The following is a 12,769-nucleotide window of genomic DNA, read 5'->3' on the forward strand; positions in this document are numbered from 1 at the left end:
TGCGTTTGATACTTGGATTGTTTTGCCATGGGTTCCCGGCATGCAATGCGCGAAAGTCACGTGGTCTGTCAATCTGTATAACAGTCCAATTAGGCTTCGCCTCACATGGGATTTTTTTCACTGGTTTTGTTTTATTCACCAAAAATAAGATAACATGCCAAAGACCACCCTGTAAAAAAACTGTAGAAATCACATGTCCTGACTAGTTAATCTTTGAGTATTTGCTACCTCGCTATTGACGGTCTCATCAATAAAATATGAATCATAGAAAAGACATGATAGATGACATAATAGGATATTAAGAACAAAATGTATTGTCCCTTAATAATCCTATTTAATCTGATCAGCATTTAGCATTTGACAAGGAAGTTGCTGATGAATGTAAACCTTGAGTTAAAGGACCTCTAGTGGTCAATCCCTGTACAGGTAAACGCTGCATTTGTGTTAATGACCAGTAAGAGCTTTAAATTTGTTTTTAAAATCAGAGCAACCCATAAAAATAGATCCAAGACTTAAAAATAAACTTTAAAGTAAATTATCACAGAAAAAGAAGACAAAACCAGTGTCTTCTAATCACAGATGTTACTTAAGTGCAATCTTTGTCCTGAATGTACTTCTGCATGACACTAAAATCAAGAAGTTTTATCCTGTGCGCAATGCCACGGCCACTCAGCAGTCACATTTGGAACAACAATAATCTTTTAAAAGCTACATAAATTGTAACCCACTAAGTTTTAGCACTAATCCTGGTATAGAAAAATGAAACAAACACACACCATTATTTATTGATTTACTATTTTTATTATGTAATGTTTTTTCAGTTGAAGCCATTTAAGGTCTATTTAATAATGCTGTGTTAGAACAGGCACTTTAAAGCTCTTTGTACTGTAAGGTTAAAACCCCACAGTATTAGAGAGAAAACCCCAGCAATCAAACGATCCCCTATGAGCAAGCACTAAGGCGACGGTGGGAAGGAAAAACTCCCTTTTAATAGGAAGAAACCTTCAGCAGAACCAGACTCAGGGAGGGGCAGCCTTCTGCTGTGACTGGCTGGGGGCATAATTGTGATGTCATTTTATGCTAAGGATACTGAATTTCATGTTTGTTAGAATTAGTGAATTACCATGATGACTATTTTAAGTATGATTATAAGTAAAACTAAAAGTGCAAGTGCACCAATTACTGAAGTCATCCAAGAAATTACATCTAACCATCTTCTGATTGTAGGAATCAGGCCTGAATTTGCTCTGTGGGGAATGGGAAACATACGCTGAATAATTGCTGAAAAATGATTGAACAATAAGGTAAATGGTGCTCCACAAATATTAAGGATGTGCCTGGTGACAAAAATGACTCCTTGGCCCGCAAGCATAACTGGAGCTGTAATAAGGGAATTAAAACCTGAAAGATTTCGGTGAAGTCTGGAAACAGCAGGGTCTCTGTCCTCTCTTTGAAGAGTTCCTTGGACAATATTTGGTTCATTCTCTGAAGATGCAGGGAGACCAACATTGAATAAATCAATGCTGTAACTCTCACTGGTGGGAGAATCTTCATGTCCAAAGTTGTTTATAGAAACAGTGGTTTTAAGAACCTTAGCTGTTTCAGAAGTCTCACTAGTGGGTGTGGTAACTGAGGTAAATGGTGCTCGACCCATATTAAGGATGTGCCTGGTGATGAAATCTTCTCTAAGGCCCACAGGCACATCTGGAACTCTACAAGAAGAATAGAGATTTGGAATATTTGAGGTAAATGGTGCTCGACCAATATTAAGGATGTGCCTGGTGATGAAATCTTCTCTAAGGCCCACAGGCACATCTGGAACTCTACAAGAGGAATAGAGATTTGGAATATTTGAGTTAAATGGTGCTCGACCCATATTAAGGATGTGCCTGGTGATGAAATCTTCTCTAAGGCCCACAGGCACATCTGGAACTCTACAAGAGGAATAAAAATTTGGAACATTTGTTTGAACTCCAGAAGAAATAGTTTCTTCTTCCTTTGTTTGAAGACTGCCTGGGACAACATTTTGTTCATTATCTTTGGGTACGTTATCTGAAGGTTCAGGAAGAATGGCATTTAATAAATCAGTATTGTAACTCTCGCTGGCTGAAGACTTTTCATCTTCAGCGTTGTTCATATTAACACTGGTTGTAGGAATCTTAGTTGTTTCACTGGAGGGTGACTGTTCGTATTCAAAGTTGTTTACAGAAACACTCGGTGAAGGAACCTCAGTTGTTTCACAGGTGGGTGACTTTTCCGTTTCACTAATGGGTGAGGTAAATGGTGCTCGACCAATATTAAAAATGTGCCTGGTGACAAAAATGACTCCTCGCCCAACTGACTCAACTGGAGCTGTAATAATGGAAGACAGAGCTGAAAGATTTGTTTGAACTCTGGAAAAAAAAGTTTCTTTGTCCTCTCTTTGAAAACTTCCTTGGTCAGCGTTTTGTTCCTTCTCTTCAGATTTGTTCATATCTGAAGGTTTGGGGAGGACGCCATTGAATAAATCAGTGCTGTAATTCTCACTGGTGGGAGACTCTTCATTTTCAAAGTTGTTTATACTGGTTTTAGGAGCCTCATCTATTTCAGAGGTGGTTGCCTGTTCATTTTCATAGGTGTTTACAGAAACACTGGTTTTAGGAACCTCAGACTGTTCATCTCTAGAAATAGATATTGGTAAGAAGAACCCATCAGGCTCTAAATAATATCTGTCAAGCTCCTCAAAGCCATCAGTGTCTGAAGAATTTTTATGACTGAAGACTGAGCGCCACATATTTGCAGACGACTATCGATTCAGAGTTAATTTAGTTAAAATGTGTTTTCAACACTAGGTGCAGTAAAGTAGAGTGCCTTACCTTGGGGGTATTTATGAGCTCGCGTTCACAGACTTCAAAGGCACACGTGCCGTGACGTCACACCTCCCTGTAGTGATGTGACGTTCTGTATCGAGGCTTCGAAGCTTGTGTCGAGTAATGGAGGGGGCGTTTCCGCGATGCGCGTGTCGAGGCTTGCTTCATTTATGGGAGGAGCTGAAAATGATGACGTCCGAAGCCTCGCTGCCCGGCTGTACCACGTGACTGGTTCATGAAGTGGTTCGAACTTTGCCGCGAGCTATGACAGCGATACAAACCCCTCAGACTTCATTCAAAAATGTAGGTGTTTGATGGAGAGTTGCAGTTAGTGAGAGTTTGGAGACAGTTTGGAGGTTTAGGAGAGTGAGGAGAGAATATCAGGAGAGAATGGAGCCAGCTAAGAAGAGGAGGATGTCCTCCCCTGTGTGGGAACATTTTGATTTTATTCCTCCCAACAAGGTATGTAAATTTCTACAGAAGATGTATTTTCATAATAGTGATGGTGCAATATAATTTATGTTAAGCTGTCTTTACTTTTGTACAAGGTGAAGTGTTTGCTATGTGCCAGGGAGCTGGGATATAACAACAACACCTCATCCATGCTTAGGCACTACACAGCTTTGCATTAGAATAGGGGAACACAGATTGTGGAGCAAGACCAGGTGAACCATCAAATGCCATGATAATATAGCATGCAGTAATGTAACTAAATGATATAACAATATTATACAGCTGTAATAAGTTACGTGTGTGATATTTATATTTGTGCTTTGTTTTTATTGTCTTTCCTCAGGTGAACAATCTCAAATAGATGAAGACCTGGTTAGCATGGTGATCGAGGACTCCCAGCCATTTAGCATTGTGAAGGACAAAGGATTTAAAAGATTTGTTAAATCATTCAATCCTAGCTATGTTCTCCCCACTAAAAGGTCATAAAAGCAGTGAAAATTTAGTTTTTACAAAATAAAATGTGAACAGGCAGGACTGAGGCCTCAGTGTGTAGCTGTCCATACCTCAACGTTACAAAAGCACAACCACTGTCCACACCCCAACCTCACCTCACAGTAAATGATCATTTCCATTTTAAGCATTTCCAAATGATCATTTTCCATACTACAATATATACACAAAGTATATATACAAAGTATACTGCCATCAATACAATATAGATGTTTTACACACTCCTTTTGTTGTTGACATTTACAGGCTGTGTGCAAAAGGCCACACTCTTCAAATTCATGCCATCTAATATTTTTACGTCCAGTAGGTGTCCTACTAGAGCAAATGAAGCTTCAAGAAGCTTTGCGCTGGGGTGAACCAATTGGATGAAAAGCTTCAGTGCTTCATGAAGCTTCATCTGCCCATCACTACCTCCCTGAACGTTAGTATTAACCATTAAGCTAACTTTAATATTAACCTGCTGTTGGCGGGGAATGGCAACCCAGACAGGAAAAAACCCGGGGTGCATCCGCCCTTGACGATTACGCCCCCGCTGTCTCACCGTCGATTAACAAACAATACACTCCCCTTTTTTTAATTATTTACTTTTTGTGTTCAAGTTTTACGGCTTGCTCTCACATAGAAAGCTCTGGAAAGCTCTGTTAACGTGGAGTGAAATTATACTGGTCGGAGGTATTAAAGGTAACTTCTTTGTGTTTTTATTCAGAAATGTAAGATTGTGGAAGCCGAGTTAGCTTAAAGCACATTGGCTACTAGCATATTAGCTAAATAAATAACGGAGGCTTGTATTTTTGTATATATTTCTATGGTGCTGTAAGCCAGTGTTAATTTACTTGTTTAGCTAAATAAATAACGGAGGACTTAACGGCAGCGACTTTGTCGCTACATCTAGCGAGTTTTCAGACGCCCTTATTGACTTTTTTCTAAAAAGCGACAAATTTGGTGACTTTTTCTGGTGTTATTGGAGTGTTATTACGACTTTTGACGTGAAAGCACGTATCGCTCTTACAAGCAGCGGGAGCTGCCGTGGGCACCTCGCCCGTGCCAAAGCACTCACAGGCGGCGGTCCTAACGCAGCAGTCGCCCCCAGCTGCTGTCAGAGCAGGAGCTGTTTACACCTACGCGTCCAAACTGCAAATGAATTGTGCATGAGCGAAGCCGCTGCTCCCGCACTGACTATAACGCAGGTCGTGAGAAGTTGTACATTACTTTGTTTAAAATAAATCAATGCACTAAAATACACCATTCCAATCATCTGTTCAACCTGAGCCTGTCACTGGGGAAAGTTCCACAGCTGTGGAAGACCTCCTGTGTGGTACCGGTACCAAAGACCTCCCATCCCAAGGACCTCAGCAGCTTCAGGTAGGTAGCCCTGACATCACATCTGATGAAGACCCTCCAGAGGTTGCTTCTAAGCCATCTGCACCCCCTGGTGAGGTCTTCATTGGATCCGCTGCAGTTTGCTTACCAGCCTGGCATTGGGGTGGAGGATGCCATCATCTACCTCCTGCACCGAGCCCCGACTTACCTGGAGAATCCTGGAAGCACTGTAAGGATCGTGTTCTTTGATTTCTCCAGTGCTTTCAACACCAGCCAGCCACAACTTCTGAGGGACAAGCTGGAGCTATCGGGAGTGGACCACCACATGTCCCAGTGGATACTGGACTACCTCACAGAACGCCCACAGTATGTCAGGACACAGGGCTGTGTCTCTGATACGCTGGTCTGCAGTACGAGGGCCCCACAGGGAACTGTGCTGGCACTGTTCCTCTTCACTCTCTACACTGCAGACTTCTCCATCAACTTCCCACGCTGCCACTTACAGAAGTTCTCTGACGACTGCCATAGCTGGCCTCATCACAGGTGAAGACGACTCAGAGTACAGACAGTAGACTCTGGACTTTGTGGACTGGTGCCAGCAGAACCACCTGCTGATCAATGCCAGGAAAACCAAGGAGTTGGTGGTGGACTTCCGGAGACGCAGATCCATCACACGGACACCTTCTATGACTCTGTGGTGGTATCTGTCATTTTTTACAGTGTCGTATGTTGGAGCAGCAGTTTATCGGCAGCTGAGAGGAAGAGGTTGGATAAACTCATTAGGAAGGCCAGCTCTGTTCTGGGACCCAGTGCAGTTGGTGGGAGACAGAAGGACTCTGGCCAAAATAACATCAGAGTCTCCCACCCCATGCATGTAAATGTTGCTGAACTGCAGAGCTCCTTCAGTGACAGACTGCTACATCCTAGATGCATGAAGGAGCGTTTCCGCAGGTCCTTCCTCCCTGCAGCTGTCAGACTGTACAATCAAAACTGCTCCCAACAAACAGAGTTTTACATCAGCGCTGTAACCTGCACTATTTTATCAACCCATTCACACTATAACCAGGGTTTGCCTCTTATCTGTATTTAATTTTATTTAATTTAATAACGGTACAGTACTCTTTTTTTTGTAACCCTTGTCCTTGATGTAAATATGTAAAAATTGTGTATGTTTCTGTTTTGTGTTTTGTGTACTGTTTGTTTGTATATGTTTCTTTCTTGCTGCTGTTACACCCAAATTTCCCCTTGTGGGACAATTAAAGGATTATTCTATTCTATTCTATTGCTAACTTAGAAATCGGATGTCCTTGCAGAGCCTTACCTTCATCTTCTACATCCAATTTCGACTGAAGCTGTCTGGTGATGCTTGCTATGTCCATTTTTGATTAATGTAGTTTATTAATAACATTATGGTTAAAAATGTTCTTCTTTTACTCTTACTTTTTGTGGATCACAAGGTTTAAAATTCTTTAAAAGACACACACAGACACGTAAACAAAAAAGTAACTCTATTTGTGCCTATTTCGGGTCAGTTTTGCCGGTCACAAGTCCGGATAAAGGAGGAGGGTTGGAATTGTGACATTAAAAAAAACAATAATTGCTAAAAGAAATTTAATGTGTGGTTTTAAATATATACTAAATGGTTTTAGGGTGTTTTTACTGACTTTATGTCTCTTCCATGATGTTATTTCTCTCTCCTACAGGGTCCTTTATAATTACATGACCAAATATGCAAATTAGGCGATGACGTCATCTAGCGACTTCGTCCTCCAGCTTCACTGTTTATATCATGCTAACATAGCTGTGTCGCTAGCGATCACATAGCACATCATTATATACCAGCTAGCCAAACTTCAGTAACCCCACAAACCTCACTGCTGTTTACTTTCCTGTACGACGTCGGGCACAGGAACCAGCAGAAGGCAGACACCTGACTTCGGGGTGTCGTCCCAGGGTCCTTTTTTTGTAAATTTTTTGTGTAACATATCTGACATACATAAGTACGTTAGACTGAAAGATGCAGAATCCTGACAGTCAGAAAATGCTGTTTTATGCTAAAGCACAGATAAGACATTTTTGAAAATCATGGACTTCACAGTTTTCTGAAACTATTTTACAGTGTGTAGGTGTGCCCCCCTCCCCCATGTGACTGTTTCAGAGACTGAAACAGTGGTGGCTGTTTGGAAGAATCTAAAATATAAAACACTTTTTTGTTTACTACATAGTTCTATATGTGTTCATTCATAGTTTGATGCCTTAAGTGAGAATCTACAATGTAAATAGCCATGAAAATAAAGAAAAACATTAAATGAGGTGTGGTCAAACTTTTGACTGGTAGTATATATGTCCACAAACCCTCACACTCCCGTGTTCAATCTAACTTGCAGATTGATTTTCTTTGTTGTGCAATCACAACCACGGACTCTATAGCATTATCCAGGCAGTGGTGCTACATTTAAAGCAAAAACAGATAAATAAAATATAAGGGGTTTTTTTTGTTTTAGTTGGTATTTCCAGGTTTATTACGTCATGATTTAGTCAAACCAATCAGCGTCTAGTTCTGACCCAAATACGGAAGCAGCACAGACAGCGGCGAAAGTAAAAGTTGACACGCTTTCTTGGGCGTGGAAATGCAGTCCAAAGCTTTTTATAGACATTAATTATTATAACCACGGGGACATCACATCTTATTTAATGCTCAAGATGTCTTCCTCTTGGTTTCGCGTTGCACTTCCGCTTTGTTTTGCGGTTTTATCGGTCGCCCTGGCCATCAGCGGACAGATTCCCGGTAAGCGGTGAATGAGTGCGCGAAATAGCGAAATAAAAACCATCCTGTCTCGACAGGATTGCGCACTTTCATGGTAGACTGCGTACTCTTGTTTGTAGATGAGAAGAAAGGTAACGGTCTAATGCTGACTAACAGCGCCCCCACCTGGCTCCTCTGTGTTTTTGTTTGTCTTGTGTAACAGCCATGCCGACCCCTCTCCCCGCTGTCATCGGTTTGTGCTCTGTGGCCGGGATGGCACTAATCTTGAAGATAAAGGTTGAAAACCGGACGTTAAGCAGCCTTCTGAGCCAGCATGTAGCGGTGAAGGTTGTAGGCTGGCTGGGCAGGCGGCAGAGAAGGAAACTTGAAGCAGACACACTCAAAGTCAAAGAAGTCCAACAGGAGACGCTGCTGAAGCGCTTGCGTAAAAACGGAGATACGTATTATGGAAGACCGTACGACTTCAGCTCAATAAAAGGTAAGCAGTGAAGTAGATGGCGTTAGTTTAGCAAGCAGGTAGTGTGAAGACATTTGTGTTTATTCAGTGTTAACGCTTGGGAAGACCGGGGTGACGCATTAAAGGAAAAAACTCGTGCCACCAGCTGCCACCAGAGTCCTTAAAGAACGGCGACAAATCACAACTTCATATTGATTTGATTCCTATTTTAGATGTGTTGCTATCCAAAAATAATTAAAGCTGCATCTATCTGTTCACAATTTTTATTGTTTTGTGAGCAAGTCAAGCTTTTTTAAAATTTCTTTTTATTTTGTTTTAAACCTGTGTCATCAAATTTATTGTTTTCAATGAACAAATGTCCCCGAGACATTTTCAGCGTACAGGTGACTAAAACAGCATTTCATGCATTGAGTGGAATTTGGCTTGTTTTGTAGACTTAACTCCATGTGCTGATTTGTTATTTAGTTGTGCCAAAGGGTTTCCAAATGAATTAATTTTATGTTATTACAGTAATATTTGTAGGAAATATTGGAGGGAAGAGGAATAATGCTGTAAGTCAAAATCAGTTTATTTTTCTCATATTTTTCTCATTTTTTGTCAGATAATTGACACTGAAAACACATGTAGCCTGTACACCTGTAGCGAGATGAAATCAAATACAACTACCATCATTTATGTTTATATGTGTATTATTAACGTTACAGTCATATATTTTTTTTAGTATCACTCTTTTCATTCCTGTACTACAACACCCTTAGTATTGATTTAAAAAGTACTACACTATTTCTATGATCATCTGAGATGAAAATTATCCTGATTACCACAGAGTTAAGATGCCTACTTGTGACTTTCTCTTTTTCTTCCCCTCCACAATTTCATTGCTTCACTTAAATAGCTTTGATATAGAAGCTGCTGCGTGCTGTGTGTCTTGCTGGAGTGTGAATTTACTTGTGTCCATGGTTCACCTGCCTATGCCCTGTGCACATATAGCAGCAGTATCATATAGTCTGTGGATGAGAGTGTGGTTTCTGAGAGGACCACCAACTCATTTCTGCTTGTTGTAATGTTGCTGTTTAAACTATTCACAGCAGGCCAGGGTATTAAATGACCCTGAGTATACTGGGAAATGTCCCAGTGTTCCCGATGGGCACGGACAATGCAGCAGGTCCTGAGAATTGCGATGCTGAAATTGGGGACTGTTTGATACTTGTGCTTAAATGATGAAAGATAAATTAGAGGTGTCAATACAGTTTTGATTTAAATCATGAAATCTCTTTATTTTCTAGATATTAAAGAATTTCAGGCATGCCATCCTATTACTACATACACGCACTATCAAGACCTAATCAACCGCATCGCAGCTGGAGAAGAGAAGCTCATCATTGCAGAGAAGCCATTAATTCTGGCCATGACCTCCGGGACATCAGGATCCAGTGCCATGCTGCTCAGCACTAAGGACACCAACACTGAGTTCTTCCTGCAGGTGAAGTCACTCCTTAATGATGATGATGACGGTGTAGCCCATGTGCTGCGCAAGGAAATTTTACTAATAATACTCGCTGTGTGTTTCCATCAGGGAGTGACTGTGTGCTTAGATGCCATGCAGCAGGCATTCCCTGAGACCAAGAGCCTTCAACGCACCACCAAGTTCTTTTACACTCCTACTTTTCGGCAGTCTGAGGCTGGAATTCCCATCGGACCAAACTCCTCGACACCAGCCTCCTCACGCCACATCCTAAACCTGTACACAACTCCAGCACCTGCCTTCAAGGTACAATCAGCAAGCCTAACAAGTGGTCAGCCTTTGTGTGACCGATTCGGTAATAAAATCTTATGTTTCTTCAGGTTCCCAGTGAGAAGGACACGCTCTATTTGCATCTTCTTTTTGCGCTGAAAGATCCTAATGTGGGAACTCTGGAGTCCAACTTTGCCTCCACAGTTTTCTATGCCTTCAGTGCCCTACAGGTACCCAGTTGTTTGTCTGGAATGAGTTACTTTTGTTGTTTTTGTGTTTTTCTTTCTTTTTTATGTGAGTAGAGGCATAAAAACAGGACTTAATGGGAAACCGTAAAGTATGTAAAGTAATTCATCCATTCCATCCTTCAAAGAAAAGCATTAGCAATGTTATTTCTTGTCTATTTTAAGAGACAACGTTTCATTGAGCAGTAGCAGGCTGTTGTTGTCCTTCACATGTGCCTCATTTCGTTCTCACTGGGACATCATCTAGTAAAACAAGATGAAATCTTGAGTCAGGTGTTTAGCTCCCACTGACTGATTAAAACATTTGTGTTAATTGCTTTATGAATAAAGGCTTGGGCAAGTCATTTCTCCCTAATATGCTCTCGATCTCATAGGAGCGTTGGCAGGAACTTGTGGAGGACATTGAACGGGGGAAAATCAGCACTGCTCTGTCTCTGGAGCCCAAAGTGAGGGCCAAGCTTGAAGCGCTAATGAAGCCAGACCCACAGAGAGCTGCCCAACTCCGGGCCCACTTCCAGGACGGCTTCAGGGGGATTGCCAAGCGCCTGTGGCCTCATCTGAACCTGGTCCTGGCAGTGGACTCAGGCTCCAATCAGATCTACGGTGAAATGTTGAGGGAGAGTTACTGCAAAGGAGTGCCTTTCTACTCGCCCTTCTATGCTGCTACTGAAGGTAATAGCCTTCATTTACATTTTTAAGCTGTTTAATTAAAAACCGTTGCAGTTGGGCATTTGTAGGGTTTCTATATGTGGATGAGGTCAGCATTTGCTCTCATTATCTGTGCCCCTGCAGGTTTAATTGGGGTGAACCTGTGGCCTCAGGAGTCAGAAAGACGTTACTTGCTGTGCCCTCGCTCAATGTTCTGCGAGTTCCTCCCAGAGAGCAGCCTGGATGAGGAGGCCCCTCACACTCTGCTGATGGAGGAGGTGAAGGAGGGAGAAAACTATGAGCTGCTTGTCACAAATGCTTCAGGACTTTACAGGTTTGATTTCATCTACAAACAAATATAAATAACTGCAGCTGTATGTTTACGTCCTCATGATTGTGATGGGTCACACTGCATTTTAACATGTTCTAAATCTGTTTAAGTTTGTCACTTGACACTGACTCTCAACATCAGCAAAACTAGAGAGATGATAGTGGACTACCGGAAACTACCAGTCAGAGAACACCAGCCCATCCACATCAACGGTGTCAAGGTCGAAAGGGTCAGCAGCTTCAAGTTCCTTGGAGTCAACATCACCGAGGACTTCTCCTGGACCCTTCACACAGACACTGCTATCAGGAAAGCTCGCCAGCGGCTTTACTTCCTGAGGAGGCTGAGGAAGTTTAGCATGAATGCCAACATCACCTCAAATTTTTACAGGTGTGCAATTGAGAGCTTGCTGACGAGCTGCATCACAGTTTGGTACGGAAGCTGCTCTGCCAGCAGCCGTAAAGCACTACAGAGGGTGGTGAAGGCAGCAGAGCACATCACTGGCACGAGGCTTCCTGCCATTCAGGACATTTACCTCCAGCGATGCCTCCATAAAGCACACAGCATCATCAAGGACCACAGCCACCCAGCACATCAGCTGTTCTCCTTGTTACCATCTGGCAGACGTTACAGGAGACTGTCTGCTCGGACTACAAGACTTAAAAACAGTTTTTACCACCAAGCCGTACGACACCTCAACCACAACACTTAAACACACACAACACAGCACTCAGAAGCTACCCTGTAGCTTCACAAGTACTCTGTTTAATCTGCACTGGTCACTTCACTTTATTGTCATTGATATTTATATTTAAAGTGCAATACTGTAATTTTCTGCTGCTCATTCCTGTGCAATATCCCATCTGCCCTCCCGTCATATTTCTTTTCAAGATTTTCTTTTTAATCACTAGTGTACATATATTTATAGATACATATATATTTAGTCATCTTTTCTCTTTTACCATGTCTCTCTAATATTTAGCTCCTTACTATTTTTATATTTTTATATTTTATTTTATTATATTTTATTATATTTTCTGTACTGTATCATGCTGCTGAGTGACTGCTGCTCGTCAAACACATTTCATTGCAATGTTGACCCTGTGCTAACTTGCATATGACAATAAAACTTGAAACTTGAAACACTTTTACACTACTTTTAGGTTGGACATCCTTTTTTCTTAATTCTTCACAGCAAAGATTCAACACAGTACTGGAAACATTCCAGAGAGAATTTGGTCAGTGTTGACATGATGGGAATCTCCCGTTCCACAAATGCTCTATTGGACTGAGACTTTTGTGACTATGGAGGTCATCTGAGTACAATGAACTCAAGAAACTATTTTGAGACTTGATTGAGCTTTGTGACATGGTGTGGTATCCTACTGGAAGCAACCATCAGAAGATGGGTATACTGTGGTCATAAAGGGATGGACATGGTCAGCATCACTATTCAG

At 41.7% G+C, this 12,769-nt stretch overlaps 1 protein-coding gene across 2 annotated transcripts; it reads left to right on the forward strand.

The window, feature by feature from the left end:
- The first annotated feature begins 7,696 nt into the window (after positions 1 to 7,696).
- On the forward strand, positions 7,697 to 12,471 carry LOC146512643 (uncharacterized). 2 transcript variants are annotated; one of them, XM_085171296.1, is made up of 8 exons: positions 7,697 to 7,920; positions 8,102 to 8,377; positions 9,643 to 9,839; positions 9,933 to 10,127; positions 10,202 to 10,321; positions 10,711 to 11,008; positions 11,129 to 11,318; positions 11,457 to 12,471. In XM_085171296.1, the coding sequence occupies exons 1-8, from the start codon at positions 7,827 to 7,829 to the stop codon at positions 12,022 to 12,024; spliced, it is 1,938 nt and encodes a 645-aa protein (XP_085027422.1). In that variant the 5' UTR covers positions 7,697 to 7,826; the 3' UTR covers positions 12,025 to 12,471. The 2 variants fall into 2 exon arrangements, with proteins under 2 accessions (XP_085027422.1, XP_085027423.1); XM_085171297.1 differs by having other exon boundaries at positions 7,705 to 7,920; positions 11,426 to 11,554.
- The last annotated feature ends 298 nt before the right edge of the window (positions 12,472 to 12,769 follow it).

This window comes from Neolamprologus multifasciatus, chromosome 8 (assembly GCF_963576455.1).
Source record: "Neolamprologus multifasciatus chromosome 8, fNeoMul1.2, whole genome shotgun sequence".
NCBI lineage: Eukaryota > Metazoa > Chordata > Actinopteri > Cichliformes > Cichlidae > Neolamprologus > Neolamprologus multifasciatus.

Coding starts and splice junctions, on each gene's coding strand:
- LOC146512643 (XM_085171296.1), top strand. CDS start 7,827: ATGCTCAAGATGTCTTCCTCTTGGTTTCGCGTTGCACTTCCGCTTTGT. Junction 7,921..8,101: donor CATCAGCGGACAGATTCCCG/GTAAGCGGTGAA, acceptor CTTGTGTAACAG/CCATGCCGACCCCTCTCCCC. Junction 9,840..9,932: donor ACACTGAGTTCTTCCTGCAG/GTGAAGTCACTC, acceptor TGTTTCCATCAG/GGAGTGACTGTGTGCTTAGA.